Genomic DNA, 13,850 nt, shown 5'->3' with positions numbered 1-13,850 from the left:
TGCTGGAAGTTTAAACCTTAATAGATGAGTTCAGGTCATTTATCAAGGTTTTTTGTTTGTTTGTTTGTTTGTTTTTGCAATTATGTGTAAAAAGGAGACCCCACCTTGTGCTGATGAGAAAATGTATACTTTCAGCTCACAGTAAAAAAAATGAGTTTGTATTGCTCTCGGTTGTGGTAATTCTTTATTTTTAAATGTTTGTAAAGGAAATTGCTTTTATTGTTTGTTTTAAAATGTCCCCTGCTGTGCTTTAATAAAGGCCTTATCGTGACACCAGTCCTAGGGGCCAGTTCTATGCATTATCATGGGAAAAAATGTGTGTTGCTGGTTTGGGTAGATTAGTTGAAGCAGCGTTGAGAAGGTAACTAGTTATCCTTGTTTTTATTAGACGTTAATTTAGGTGGCCAATTGTACATTTCAATCAGATCCGATTGAGTGAGGTTCAAAAACAGCCTTAAGGACTGTGTTAGATGGTGCTGCTCATTTCCCCTGTCCTCCATTTACTACTTTTACAGTTTTGAAAGGAGAAAAACTGCAATTCACATTTCACATTTGGGATGTTTTGTGAATATTTTTCTGTCATTGTTTTTATAGTAGGCTACTGCAAGGAAATGCCGCTGCATGACTCCAGTAGCCATCAAAATGTCACAGTTGTTTTTTTTTTTTTTTTTAAATCTGAGTCATAATTTCGAGTCATTTTAATTCTGCAGTATATTCAGTAAACTCTACATTATTCTTAAATATCAGTTATCCAGTAAACTTCAAACTCACAGCTTGTTCTGAGTCTGGTGGAACAATACTGGGAAATGTGTAGTATTTCCACAAACTGCGTCCTGATTTCTTTTACTCCAACCCCGTTCAGTGTGAACCTCATGTTTATTAACTGATGCTCTACTTTTGCTTTCCAACTCTTTGAAGGCAGCTGGCAGAAGCTGAGAGGGGGGTTGGGAGTACTGGTGGGTATGGTTACTATGGAGTAAGAAGCTTAACTCAAATACAGATTCATTTTAGCCTAATGCGCTCCATCCCTGCCAACCCTCCACTGTCTCTGCATCCCATTTTAAGTGTTTTTGTGTTTCCCATTTCTCTCCTTGTCTCTTCGTTATTTCCCCCTGTCAAAGAACAGTTCAATAAGGACCGTTAATTTGTCCATGATTTACTTTACTTGTGGATGACGACGCTGAGTGGATCCCTAGTAACTGCAGCGTTTACATCACATTTCATGATTCCATTAATCCAAATCCAGATCAATCCACATGGTATCATCTGTATCCTGTGTGCATCATCATCATCATCTTCGCCACCTTTAGCTCAACATGTTGTGATATTCACATTCGGCTCAAACACAGACAACTGAGAGCTCTTTATCAGGGTGAAGCTATGACTCATTCAACAATGATGTGTGTGTGTATGTGTGTGCACGCGCACGCGTGTCCTTACCAGAAACAGTCACTTAATAGTCAGAAAAAATGATCTTATTAATGATTCAGAGGTAACCACATCGAATATCTGTGGCCTTTAAAGATGATGTCATAGCAAAGACTGTCTTGTGGTTGAAGGGAAGCTTAATTAAAACAAAGACTGTAGTCTCTGTGTGTTTTTACTTTGATACTGTTATCAGATATGTTGCTATTCTTAATATATTTTTGTCATTCATCTATACTGTACGTGATGTTTTATTGGTTGTTATTCATTCTAATTCTTTACAGAGACAAAGGGTGTCGAAATTATAAGTGTGAAGAGTGAGGATTATAAGACTGATGCTTGCTGCAGCTAGCATTAGCCATTATTGATCGCTCTTCTAATGCTTCCAGAACTGCACTGAGAAACTTACTGGTTGATGGGCTTTTTTTTCTGAGAGCTTCCAATTTTTAATTTTTTTTTAATTTTTTTTTTTGTAATACTCTGACTTAATGTTGGGAAGCTCCTCTTTCCTTCCAGGAAGTATTAGATTAATCAAATAAACAAACAAAAAAACTAAAAAAATATATTTCTAATGAAATTTGTCCTTTTCTTTGGCAAGATATTGAAATATTAAAACATGATACACATTACTGAACAGGCTTGTTAAAACACCATGCAGCTGATTTGGAATTTGAGTTTATGCTATCTTGACACATATCTTGTATATCTTTGTTCTTACAAATATTAGAAGCAGTTAGGTTTTGCAGTCGTTTTTAAATAAATTCCTATATTATTGCAATAGCAAGTTAGAAACCTTCACAACCTTTTATCTTGATAGCTTTTACAATTTTTTTTAATGCAAAATCACCGGTGTACCAATTATTTGAAACTCTTAAAATTCGTCTAAAATAATATGTGATTTTTACTTGATTGTTTTCCCTGGATTATAAATACAAGGTGGCAAAAATACAATTTATCCAGCTGCTCTTCAAAACATTGTGCAATTCATGTCTCTCCGGTCTTTATGAAGGTGGGAAATGGATACAAATTAAAGGTCTACTCACAAAAAATTTCCACAGCAAATGGAGCTATGTCACACAAGTTTAAATGTGGTTTATTTTGCCACCACTCAGTGAGGAGGAAGGCAGTGGATGTCAAATAATAACCTAAGTGCCTGGTTAGAGACCGTCAGCAAAGAGGAGCATGTTGGGGTTGACTACTCTCCCCTAAGGCTATTTATTCTAAGCCTTTTGTGCACATCGTCCAGAGGGGTGTCAGCACTTGAAGAGGTTACTGTATAACTCCACTCTGAGACATCCAGGCCACCGTAGCACTTTGCTGTGATGGGTTAACTGACAAGAAGAAAAGGGAAAAACATAAATATGTTTAGGTGCCCTATCAAGCGAGTCAAACTGATTGTCCCGCTGAGCCATCAATACATCAACTGCAGCTGTTAAATATCACTTTTCATGGCTGAAGATTATACATCTGAGCCTAAATGCTGTGAGCCCTAAATGGTTTAGTGAATTTTTTTTGCACTCTCAAATCAGTGTAGATGCATTGTCTTAAAAAATGTTTTCATGAATTTGTAAGTAAATGATAAATGCATCAATATTTTATAACAAGGAACCTGTGAGGATCTGAACATTATATAATGTAGTTGAAAATGATGCAGATAATGAAAATGTAAATAGTGACAGTGAATCAAAGCTGCTTCTAAACTGTTGTTTTAATGTAGCCTGACTTATTTCAGCCAGATGGAGATTTTTTGCTTCAATTTAAAAGCAGAAAAAGACAATTAATTAAGTAATTGAAATTAAAACTTACTGCTGCTCTAATGTCAACACTGCACTAGAACTGCATCATTCCTGATAAATACTCTAGTCCCCACATCTCTTTGGAGAGAATTTTAGGGAAAACTTTTGGTCTGGTTATTGCTCTGTGTCTGCAAAATTTACTGACACAGATTTCTAAGATTTTGCCATATAAGGAAAATGGGGCCACACTTTGCTGTGACAATACAAACGGAAAACAAAATGGTGCCTGTAAACAAGGAGGAGGTAGAAGTTAGAGAAGACTGGAAAAGAGAGAGAGCGTAAGAGAGAAAAGATATGAGAAACAGTTGTCGATGTTAAAAGGTTGCTTGGTTTATGATTCTGTCTATGAATCTGAAAGATGACTATGGTTTTCAAAAACAGTATGTGTCTCTGGAAGGGACAGTTTTTGCCTTAATCGTTTCTTCTCTGCACCTCTTCCTTTAATTCAAAGCTTCTGATTTCAGAGCTTAATGAGTCATAGGAATATCTGCTAGTGCTTATTCATTATAATATACCCTTCCACACGTACACCTGCATGTATGAACACACCTTTCCTGCAGGGTGTTTAGCAGCACCTTTCTTTCATGAAATATAGTGAAAGCAATTAATGCGTTTTGACAACTTTTCTGCATTGCTTGCCACACTAATGAACCACAGTCAGTTTGAAGATTTGCTCCACCACATTTTGCGCCTGCTTTAATTACAACTTCGGTAGACGACTCAAATTGCTATTAAAAGATTGACTGAATTTGATTGTGTTTGTAATCCTCAGATAAGAATCTGACTACAGTTGGCTCCGCCCATTCGCAGAATTTTCTGTCGAATGTAACTCCAAAATATTTGTGCAAAATTCACCTATATGCTGATTTTTTCTGAACTTTGCGTCAAGGAGATGTGCTGTGGGAAGATGCATCTCCGCCTGCTCTCTATAGAACTCTGCTGATCGAGTGTTTCGCTGCACATTTGTGTACTCTTCATGTCTTCGTGTATCTTATTTAGTTGTGGATTCAAATGATGTCTGCGAGGACTCTAGCATATACAGAACAATCTGTTTTTATTAAACAAATAAATGTAATTAATTCATCTGTACTTCTTTAAATAAAAAATGTCCCGTAGATTTCGTGACAGGGAGTGTATTTTGACTTGCCCCATATCCCAAGTGCATGAAAGACATGACGTTTTTAATGTGTTTGTGAAATGGAAAACGTCACAAACACTTAATTCAACAGTTTATTCTTCCAGGTAATAAACTGGAAAAAAAAATCAGATTTTTTCTGCATTTGACCCGACAATTACTGGTCACAGCAGATCATGATAAGATTTTGATCAGTAGGTGATTGACTGGTGCATCATCCACCGGCCAGCACTGAATGTAAACAAATACAAAAAAAAAAAAAAAGCATAGCAAATGTAAGTTTGATGTAAGGTGTTAAAAGTTCTTAAAATTTGATTTAAATGAAAAAAGCAATTATTTCCTTTTTCCAGAGCATTTTACTCTCTCTGACAGAGACTATGATAGAGATAAAAGCTCAGCAGCCTCCTTTAATAAGCTGACCAACACTGTGCAGCTACAGGTGGGAGAAAACTCTCGACACTCCTGCACTTTTTTATTCAAATGACTTTTAGGAGCAAAAGTTCTGATGACAAACTAATATGGCTTTGAAACAGTATCTTTTCAACATCTTTAAAGACCTGTTATCTGATCTATGCCCATTTCCACCAGAAGGGGAGGCACTTTGATTTTTTTTTTCTCTTTTAGCAATTTTGTTCCTTTTGATCCATGAGATGTAATTCAGTGACCTCATCACCCAGTTCTCTCTTCTGGTTTCCTCAGCGAGTGCATGTTGTGTTAACTGCAGCATAGCCTGGACTGTCTCCCTAATTGATCCTGAGCAACATAAATTGAAATGGAAAAATATAGATTGCCATCAATATCTTTATTTTTCCCCCTGCTTTTTCAATTTAATGTTTCACCTTCACATGAATCGGTGTACCTTCATTTCCTCTTTGAGCACTGTTACGCCGTGCGGACATGGAAACCAATCTGACAGGGAGATCTAATCTTGCACCTATAGGTAATATGTAAAGAATCCTCTGCTTTGCAGAAAAGCTGCATTGCAGCATTTCCTTCAATTCATTGCAAGGCAGCTGCTGCAGACTTGGGGAGGCTGCTGGACGTAATGAAGCATAGATGAAATAAAGCCTACACAACCAAACTTCCTTTGGCTCATTAAAGGGATGTAGTCACTCTCCTGCTGTGGAGCGATGGTGCTATAAAAGAAAGTTTACAAACTTTAACATGGAACTTCTAGCAATTTCTTACCCGATAAATATGCAGCATAGTACTCTGTTACAAACTCTGTGTGCTGCTGCCTGTCTTGGCCAGGAGTTTTTATTTATTTATTTATTTTTTATCTCAATGGTGTGAGACATGGTTTGAGTGTGGAGGGCACAAATCAAACAGAACGCTCTTCTTAAAAGAAAGAACCATTTAGCTGTAATCAGAAGCATTTTTCACAAACGTTTCTTAAATATTGTCTCCCCCTGTGTGTTTCTAGGCCATCCCATGACATCAGCCTAGAGGAGTTTGATGATGAAGATCTCTCAGAAATCACAGACGACTGTGGGATTGGACTCAACTATGACTCTGATCCTTATGAAAAGGTGATACTCTGTTCTATGGTTTTCTAGTTGCTAACATTTTACACGTTTTGTGGAATGTCTCTCTTACATGTTTCATGTGTATTTATATTTGGCCTTCATCAAAGCAAAAAAAAAAAAAAAAATACACTTCTACATGAGTAAGTTTTTGACTCCAAGAACAAGAGCAGTGACTCACAAATCTTAAATAAAACTATAATTACTCTGTTACATTAGAAAGATAATTGGCAAACTATCCATTAGTAAAAAAAAAAAAAAAAAAGATAAACTGTTGCTGAAGTGGCTATAACTTAGACTTAGACTTAGACTGACTTTATTATCATTTTGCATGCACAAGGTGTATACAGAACAAAATTTCGTTGCATACAGCTCAGGACAGTGTTTTGAGCTTTCAATGTTATGAGGTTACTCCAGAATAAAATAAAATACAGTATAAAATATGAATATAAATATAAAAAATAAAGTGCAGGAATGACAGTAAAAATAGAAGTTATTTAGTTTTGTACATGTGCAAGGTATAAAGTGGAGACCAGATTTTAAGTGCAGTGCGGTTAAGAGTTCAGCAGTCTGATGGTGGACCTGCACCGGATGCTGCGGAACCTCTTTCCAGAGGGCAGCAGGGAGAACAGTCCATGGTGGGGGTGTGAGGGGTCACTGACGATGTTTTGGCCTCGGGACACGCAGCGCTAAGGGATTGAAGAACATTGTTTAACAATGCAATCTCTAAATAAAATGTGGTAAGTTACTGCTTTGACTCCCAAAATTCACTTTATTTCATTTTAATTCAAGGAAAGACTTCTTGTAGTTTACCCACTACACCAAGAAGTCGGAGAAAAAATTGATTTTGGCGACATTGAGGTGAACGCAGCTTTCATCCTGACTTACGTGTCTGCTAATGCTTGTATTTACGTTAACTGATTTTCCCCCCCAAATCTTATGGGTACAGGTATAAGCTGTCTATAAACTAAAATTAAAGCCATGCGTTCTGCTATTTTTCCCGCATGATTTAATTATTAATGTGTAAATTAAAGTAAATGGAACTCTCTGAAGCTGAGCTCAGGTTTAATGGGGAAAAGGCGAACCTTGTTAATGGGTTGGTATTGTTTCATCTTAGGGGAAATAACACACATAATTAAGTATTTATTAAAACTATAAATAATAAAAAAGGACATCTATAAGCATAAATTAATAATTATGTAGTAGATAGTTTGGGTTTCAGATCTGTGGTTTTGAAACAAAGTAGCAAACTTAGTCCATTGTCTCCCTCTTATCTAAACGTCGTCCCCTTTTTCAGCTGACGATCTGGCCTTTTTCCACAGCCCAGAGCCAAGCAGGGACCCCCAGCTTCTTCTCTCCTTGCACTTGACATCAAGGTGGATTAATTTTAGTAGCTCAATAAGATCCAAGTGTGTTGTTTTAAAATTTTGTTGAAAGCAGTCAATGAAGACCTCCTAAATATTGAATACAAGACTTTTTGCAACTATTAGCGAAATCTTATTCTGTAGATGAAAAAAAACTCAATAATTTGTAGGTCTGCAACTTCCAGTAGAGTTTTGACTGCTCTTTAATTTGCAATGCTTAACAGTTACTAACTACAGAATAATTCAGCATCTTAGTAGTATTAAAAGAAAATCAACCATTCAATGTCCAAATAATAAAACCAGGAGCTGACTTCAGAGAATGACTGGCAAATAACAAGATTACATTAAAACAGTTTTGAAGTATACTGTTTTTTTGGTTTTTTTCCCCCAAGTTCAAGGTCTTGTTTTAGAGTTTTGAACAAGCTGTGGACAATCAGGAACTTTTTTTTTATCTTAGGAATTGTTCCGTGTTACCAGAATGCAGAATGTAGTTGGCAACAATTATTACTCAAAAATTTATTTTATAGCAGACTTGCATAAAAAGCCAGTTTTACTGAAAATTGTCTACACAAATATGGTAAGAGAAGCCAAATTTAAGTAGGCACACAAAAAGAAACCAAACTGATGCTAAAGGAAACTGTCAATATCACTGAAATTTAAAATGATTACCTATAACGTAGGCTAGCTACGCTACCTGGTATTGGTTGCACAACAATTGCAAATAGGAAAGAAAGCATTTGTGACTTTTAGTCCACTAACTTGAAATTTGGTCAATTATACAGAATTTAACCCTTTCATGCATAGTGGTCACTACAGTGGACAGCTGTCTAAAAGCCATTTTCTTTTGCTTCTTGTGGATTTTTATGTTATAAATGCACACAGACCACAGAAGTAGACACTAATGCATCATAAAATACACCATCAACTACTGGCCATCAGCTGCAAGTGCAAGAAATTATTTTTGTTAAATCCAATATGGCCAACAGACGAAAAAGGATGCCAACCGACCCGCTCCCTCCTTCTACTGTAGACGACTCTTACAGGTAAACAAACTATTGTGACATCAGAAAACCCCTAAAGAAGAATACTTTTAAATAACAACTTTGTATTAGGAGAAAATTACAACTGATCACCTAAAATAATAATAATAATAATAATAATAATAATAATTAATAATTCCTACCTTTTTTTTATGCATTAAGAAAAAAAAACTTGAAAAAAATCCTGACACAAAGGATCACAATTCATGCATGAAAGGGTTAAATTAAAATGTTATGAAAACTAACTTAAGCAACAAAAGTTAAATAGCTTTGATTAAAGTTTCTGTAGCTATCTTCTTTGGCTGAGGTGTTTGACCACTTTGTACCTCATTCTTGACCTAATTAAAGGAAATTTTGTCACCCACCAAATCCACGTCTAAACGAATCTCCATCCTCGACTGTCGGTACATAAAGAACCATGCAATGAACCTTGAATTAATGATTGCGTCATGATCTGTATCTTCCTTCAAGTCCGATCATATTTCTCATAAGTAATGAAGTCATCTGGTTTCAACTGTTCTGTTTGCTTTTGTCTGTCCATCCTGTAGGATGTTAATGTTTTATACTGGTGGCGTTGAGCCACGGCTGCAGCAGAGGCTGGGTGACCCAGTGCAGTTTGCTGCTATGCAGAGACAACCTCCTTCTTTCCCTCCCTCCCAAGTGTGTTTTCCTTCCTCCCCGCACAGAAGCGTTGCCTAGAGACAGAGCTTACACTCCCTGCTCCATCCCTGCCACCACCTTTTTTCTTCACTCCTTTTCCTTTAAAGCTTACATTCTTCTTCTTTCTCCCCCTATTCCTCTTTTTCTTGACTGGGAATGGAGGATACAGCTCAGGGATTGAGTCTGAGGCTTAAGCTCCTGCCAAAGCGTTGCAGCAGATATTTTGCTTCCTTCCCGTTAATCCTGTAACAAAACACATTTGGAAAGCTCACTTAAAACCGAGCTGTGTAGAAGCCCTCTACAGGAGGAAAGATTATTTAAGAAAAAAACTTTCATCTCGAGACGTCATACGTGGTCCGCTCCCCCATCGACGTTCTCCGCATGGATTTAAACTCCTGTCCGCATCATCAGACAGCTTGACTGCTCACTTCACAGACATGAAAGCGTAGTTCAGACACAGCGTCGGTCCTTGTTAGGTTACATCATTGCCGAGAGGAGGGATTCTTGCTGACATGGGAAGAATAGGACACACACTCAGATGCCCTCTGAGCGTTCATATGCGCGTGTGTACGTCCAAATAACAAGAAGAGAAAGCCGAGACTAGGAATTACATGGACAGGGTGCTTCACATGCTATTTGATTTTGCTTGCATCAGTAAGGTGCATGACAGTTTGTCAGCTCATCATCCCCAGCAGCAGCAGCAGCAGCAGCAGCAGCATTTTATCCCCACTGATCATCACTCTACTGTGGAAGACAGAGGCTTGTGGGTTTCTTGTCAGTATGATTTGATCACACTGGGCTTCATGCCTTTGATGTTGTGGAAGAGCGGCCAAGCTAAATAGTGAGATTATCTTTGCGCCCCAATCCAGAGTTTTGATTAATCCTAATTAGTTGTGGGGTTCAGGTCTTAATCTGTATAACTCAGAAGATTGCTGTTATGACAGAGGCACACGAATATGTACATGTGATCAAAACAGGAAGTGTTTTTTTTTTTTCTGTTGTATTTGGCTGAAAGCACTCAGTGCTATCTGTTTTAATGGAATTCTAACTTTATTGTTAAGTTTTTGATCCAGGGTGCCCTTTACTAAATTCTCTAAAGTGTAACTTTGACTGTATGTTTTCCTCAACCTTTCATCCCTGTGGGCAGTGTTTCACCATGTCAAACAGAGAGACCACCACAGCAGCAGAGTTTCCTCTTTCTCTTTCATGCTTTTTAATCTTTTCACAACGTCTCACGTGCACACATGCTCACAACCACACAACCCCTGCTGCTCCATGCCTTGTGGCCTCTCAAATAGCCACCTCCATCCCTCCAGAGCTCAGACTGAACTGTAGAAGCGTATGCATAATTTAGCATGTGACAGAACAGTGGTGTGTGTGTTCCTAGCTGCGCTGCAACTCTTAATTTGAAATGCTGACATTTACAGTTGCAGCAATTCAACAGATTCAAATTTAGAGCTACCGCAAGTTATGGTGATTTTTTTTTTTTTCTTCCAGCCTCCTGCAGTTAATTTAGAATTTCTGGGTAACTTAATATGTTTAAAAATTGTGGGAGAAAGATATAGCACTTCACTCTTAACCCCATCCTGTGACATAAAATATATCTGGGGAAGATTGGCATCACATAATTCTGCCCCATTGTGTATTCGGTAAGTAAGATTCAAGTAATTTCAAGACTAAGAACGCTAAAAATCTGAATATATATAGTCCCTTTCAGTAGTGCGGGTACTCCTCTAGCTTTTTTTTATTTTTCTTACATTTTGTCATGTTACAACCACAAACATCAATGCATTTTTTGAGATTTTCTACGATGGACCAACAGAAAGAATTTAACTTTGTCGTGGTAGGAAATTACATAATGTTTGTTAGAATTAAAAATCTAAAATGTGGGACATGCAGATTTTTTTTTTATCTTTCTCATTTAAATAAAATATAATGCAACCAATAGACCTCAGAAGTGAACTAATTAAGTCCAACTGCATGTGATTTATTCTCAGGATCAAGATAGTTGTTCTTTGAAGGCCTGAAATATTTGTTAGGGGAATATAAGTAAATATAAAACACCATTATAAAAAGTTTAAAGTTGAGTTAGAAAACAGCATACCGAGCTTTGGACATCTCAGAGAGCACTTTTCAATCTGTTCTCGTGGCCACCAGGAGGTGACTGTGACAAATTAGACCTGTATAGTAAAGCAGCCTGAAGAAAGCCATTGTTGAATGAAAACACTCTGTGTGTGCTGAAGGGAGCACAGCGAGCACGTTGCAAAAGATGCTCTGATCAGATGAGAAAAAGGTTTGTCATTTTGCCCTATGTGGTGAATGTTATGTAGGGCAAAAGTCTTACATTGCAATACATTTTACCCCTGAACACACCATGCCCACGTAAAACTTGGTAATGGCAGCATCAAGTTGTGGGGATGCAGAGAACCTGTTGCTGATTGGAAGACAGGTAGAGCCAATCATGGAAGACATTACTTCAGACTCAGTATGAAATGGTTTGAATAGTTGTAACACATGCCTACCTGCCATATTGTCACATTTCTATTCAAATATAAAATTAATCTCATGTATAATTTTCTTCTTTCCTCTATTTCCTCTTCAGTTTGGTGTAATATTTTGTATGCTATGTCTTTCTGAAAATACATTGAAGCTACTAGTATTAACATGAAAACATTTCAAAAGTTCAGTGAGTCTGAATATATTTCCAAGGTGTGTTGCCACAAGGTTGTTTGTTGATTTACTCGTGTGTTTGAAGAGGAAGAGGAAAAAAATAAAATCTTCTGCAGCGCTCCGATGTAAAGATATAAAACAAAAATTTATTCCACAGTTTTTGAGTAATTCTTTTACAAGAGCAATTGGTTCTTCGCTAACCTCCACAAACAACCCACGGCTGAAAAACCGTGTGGCTCCTTTTTGCAGCGCCTTCCGTTGTATCTGCTATCTCCTTCTTTTTCACACGGCCCACCTCATTTGCATAAAGTTGCCACGTGGCCTATTAAGCTATAAAACATACTTCTATTAACACTTATTTACAATAAAACATTATGAAATTAGTCACATGGAATATAATAATTCCACCTAAAAATTCCACAAATGCACCCGTTAAATTTCTAATTAAACAAATAAGTCCCAACAGTAACTGGATATTTTCCACATTAACTTGGCCTCCACACAAGGCATTTTAAATGGTTTCCAGCATCAAATATAAATTAAACACTTTGCAAAAAAATAAACTAACCCCATATCATAATAATAATAAAAAAATAATAATTATCTTTTCCTGTCTGCAACAATCTTTCTCAATATATATATATTTTTTTAAAACTTAAGCTATTAAGTCTCTCCTACCGCCAAGGTGCTTTGATTTTATCGGTTCATTTTAAAATTGTTCTTTGTCTCTGGTTTCACCCAACAAGTGTTATGTTATTTGCTTCAAGTTCTCATCTTCAGGCTCTCTAACCCTTTTCGCTGTCGGTTCTTCTGCTCAGTAGGATACATGATGCTATAATTTGACCCAAAGGGTCTGTTTTCTGCACTGGTAAAAGGATTTTTATTTATTTTTTTTTTCCATTAGGGAAGCCATCATACTGTTCCTCTGATATTCAGCTGCAGCAGAGTCATTTGATTCGGAATCAGCCATGGTCATCTGGCCTGCGGTCTACTAATTAGAGATCGCAAAGCTTCTCTGCTTTTAAGTATATTTGCTACAGTTACAGCTCTCCTTGCTCCTGTAAAGTTGCTGAAATGTTTATATGAAGGATATCAGCAGGATGTCAACTGGGAACTCATATAATTGGCTTAGGTTAAATAGTGTCCTAGTACAGTAAAATGTAAGCCTGCTGATTAATAAACTGAATACATTTTCTATCTGAGTCAGTAAGTATATTCCCAGTGGCTCGTATGCAGAAGTGCAGCATTGTCTACTAGTCGACAGGATGCATGCTACTGGGCTGGGTGGGTTGTCCTTGGGAACTGGAGACTGCAGGGATTGATTTTTGCCAACACACACTTCTTATTTATAGTTTTGTTTTATTTTTTTTAATCCCGCCTGCCTGTCTGTCAGGTGGCCTTGCTAGAGGATGTGTTGTGATGCTGCAGAGTGTTGTCCCCCGGCAGTTGAAGCGTTTTCACAACCTAGATATGGATCTTTAAGGTTTTTACACTGCCATATTGTTATATGCCACATATGCTCAAATATTGTGTGGAAAAAAAGGAGCCTTGGCTTTTTTACATAGTGACTGCAGATATTTGCCTCAGAGCCATCCTCCTCCGGGGAAAACAATATCTTTTTTTCCCCAAACATTCCACTGTATGTTAACAACTAAATCCTCAACAAGAGATATGTTAAAGAGATACAAGTTTGCATATTCATGTGTAGTCCCTATGCAGCAGGCTGAGTGTTGATTTCAGATTCTGTAGCATAAAGTGGATGCATCAGGCATCAGCAGAATTGTGTGGTGGGTGTGGGTGAGAGGGTGATCTTTGGTTCGTCCATTAAACAGACGGCACTTAGAGGCACAGAAACTGCTGCGCTTGTTAACGGGATGAAACGGACAAATCAGTCCAGGCATTGTTAAATTCAAAGTAGGGAATAGGGGCTTGTGCGAAGGAACACACGAGCCCCTATTCCCTACACATGCATTTTTTTGTATGTGTAGTATAGCATAAGCAAATGTTTTCAGCTGCTGTGCACATCTGAAACCAACAGAGGAGGTGTGGTTTATTGAACCTCAACCATTTAGTGTTGTGCTTTCCGGTAAACCAATGAAATCCGATACAGACGTGTTTGATCTAATTTTATTTTGTTGACCTCAAACTTGCTAGTGAGCTCTATTACCCTACCGTCTGCAAAGCCTTATCATCTTTGTCATGAAGCTGATGCTGAGAAAGGCAAAAGCAATACTCAT

The 13,850-nt window shown here is 37.4% G+C and overlaps 1 protein-coding gene across 2 annotated transcripts in view; it reads left to right on the top strand.

The window, feature by feature from the left end:
* The window catches only part of mapk8ip2 (mitogen-activated protein kinase 8 interacting protein 2), a 30,789-nt gene that overhangs the window by 4,373 nt on the left and 12,566 nt on the right, over positions 1-13,850 (top strand). For both annotated transcript variants that reach the window (XM_014971173.2, XM_088006310.1), the window contains exon 2: positions 5,780-5,885. In XM_014971173.2, the coding sequence (XP_014826659.2) occupies positions 5,780-5,885 (106 nt within the window). The remainder of the gene's footprint in view (positions 1-5,779; positions 5,886-13,850) is intronic.

The sequence above is a fragment of the Poecilia mexicana genome, unplaced genomic scaffold (genome assembly GCF_051168715.1).
Source record: "Poecilia mexicana isolate PSO_F unplaced genomic scaffold, ASM5116871v1 scaffold_6, whole genome shotgun sequence".
Taxonomy (NCBI): Eukaryota; Metazoa; Chordata; class Actinopteri; order Cyprinodontiformes; family Poeciliidae; genus Poecilia; species Poecilia mexicana.
The sequence above is the reverse complement of the archived record's forward strand: the minus strand, read 5'-3'. Positions and strand labels throughout refer to the sequence as shown.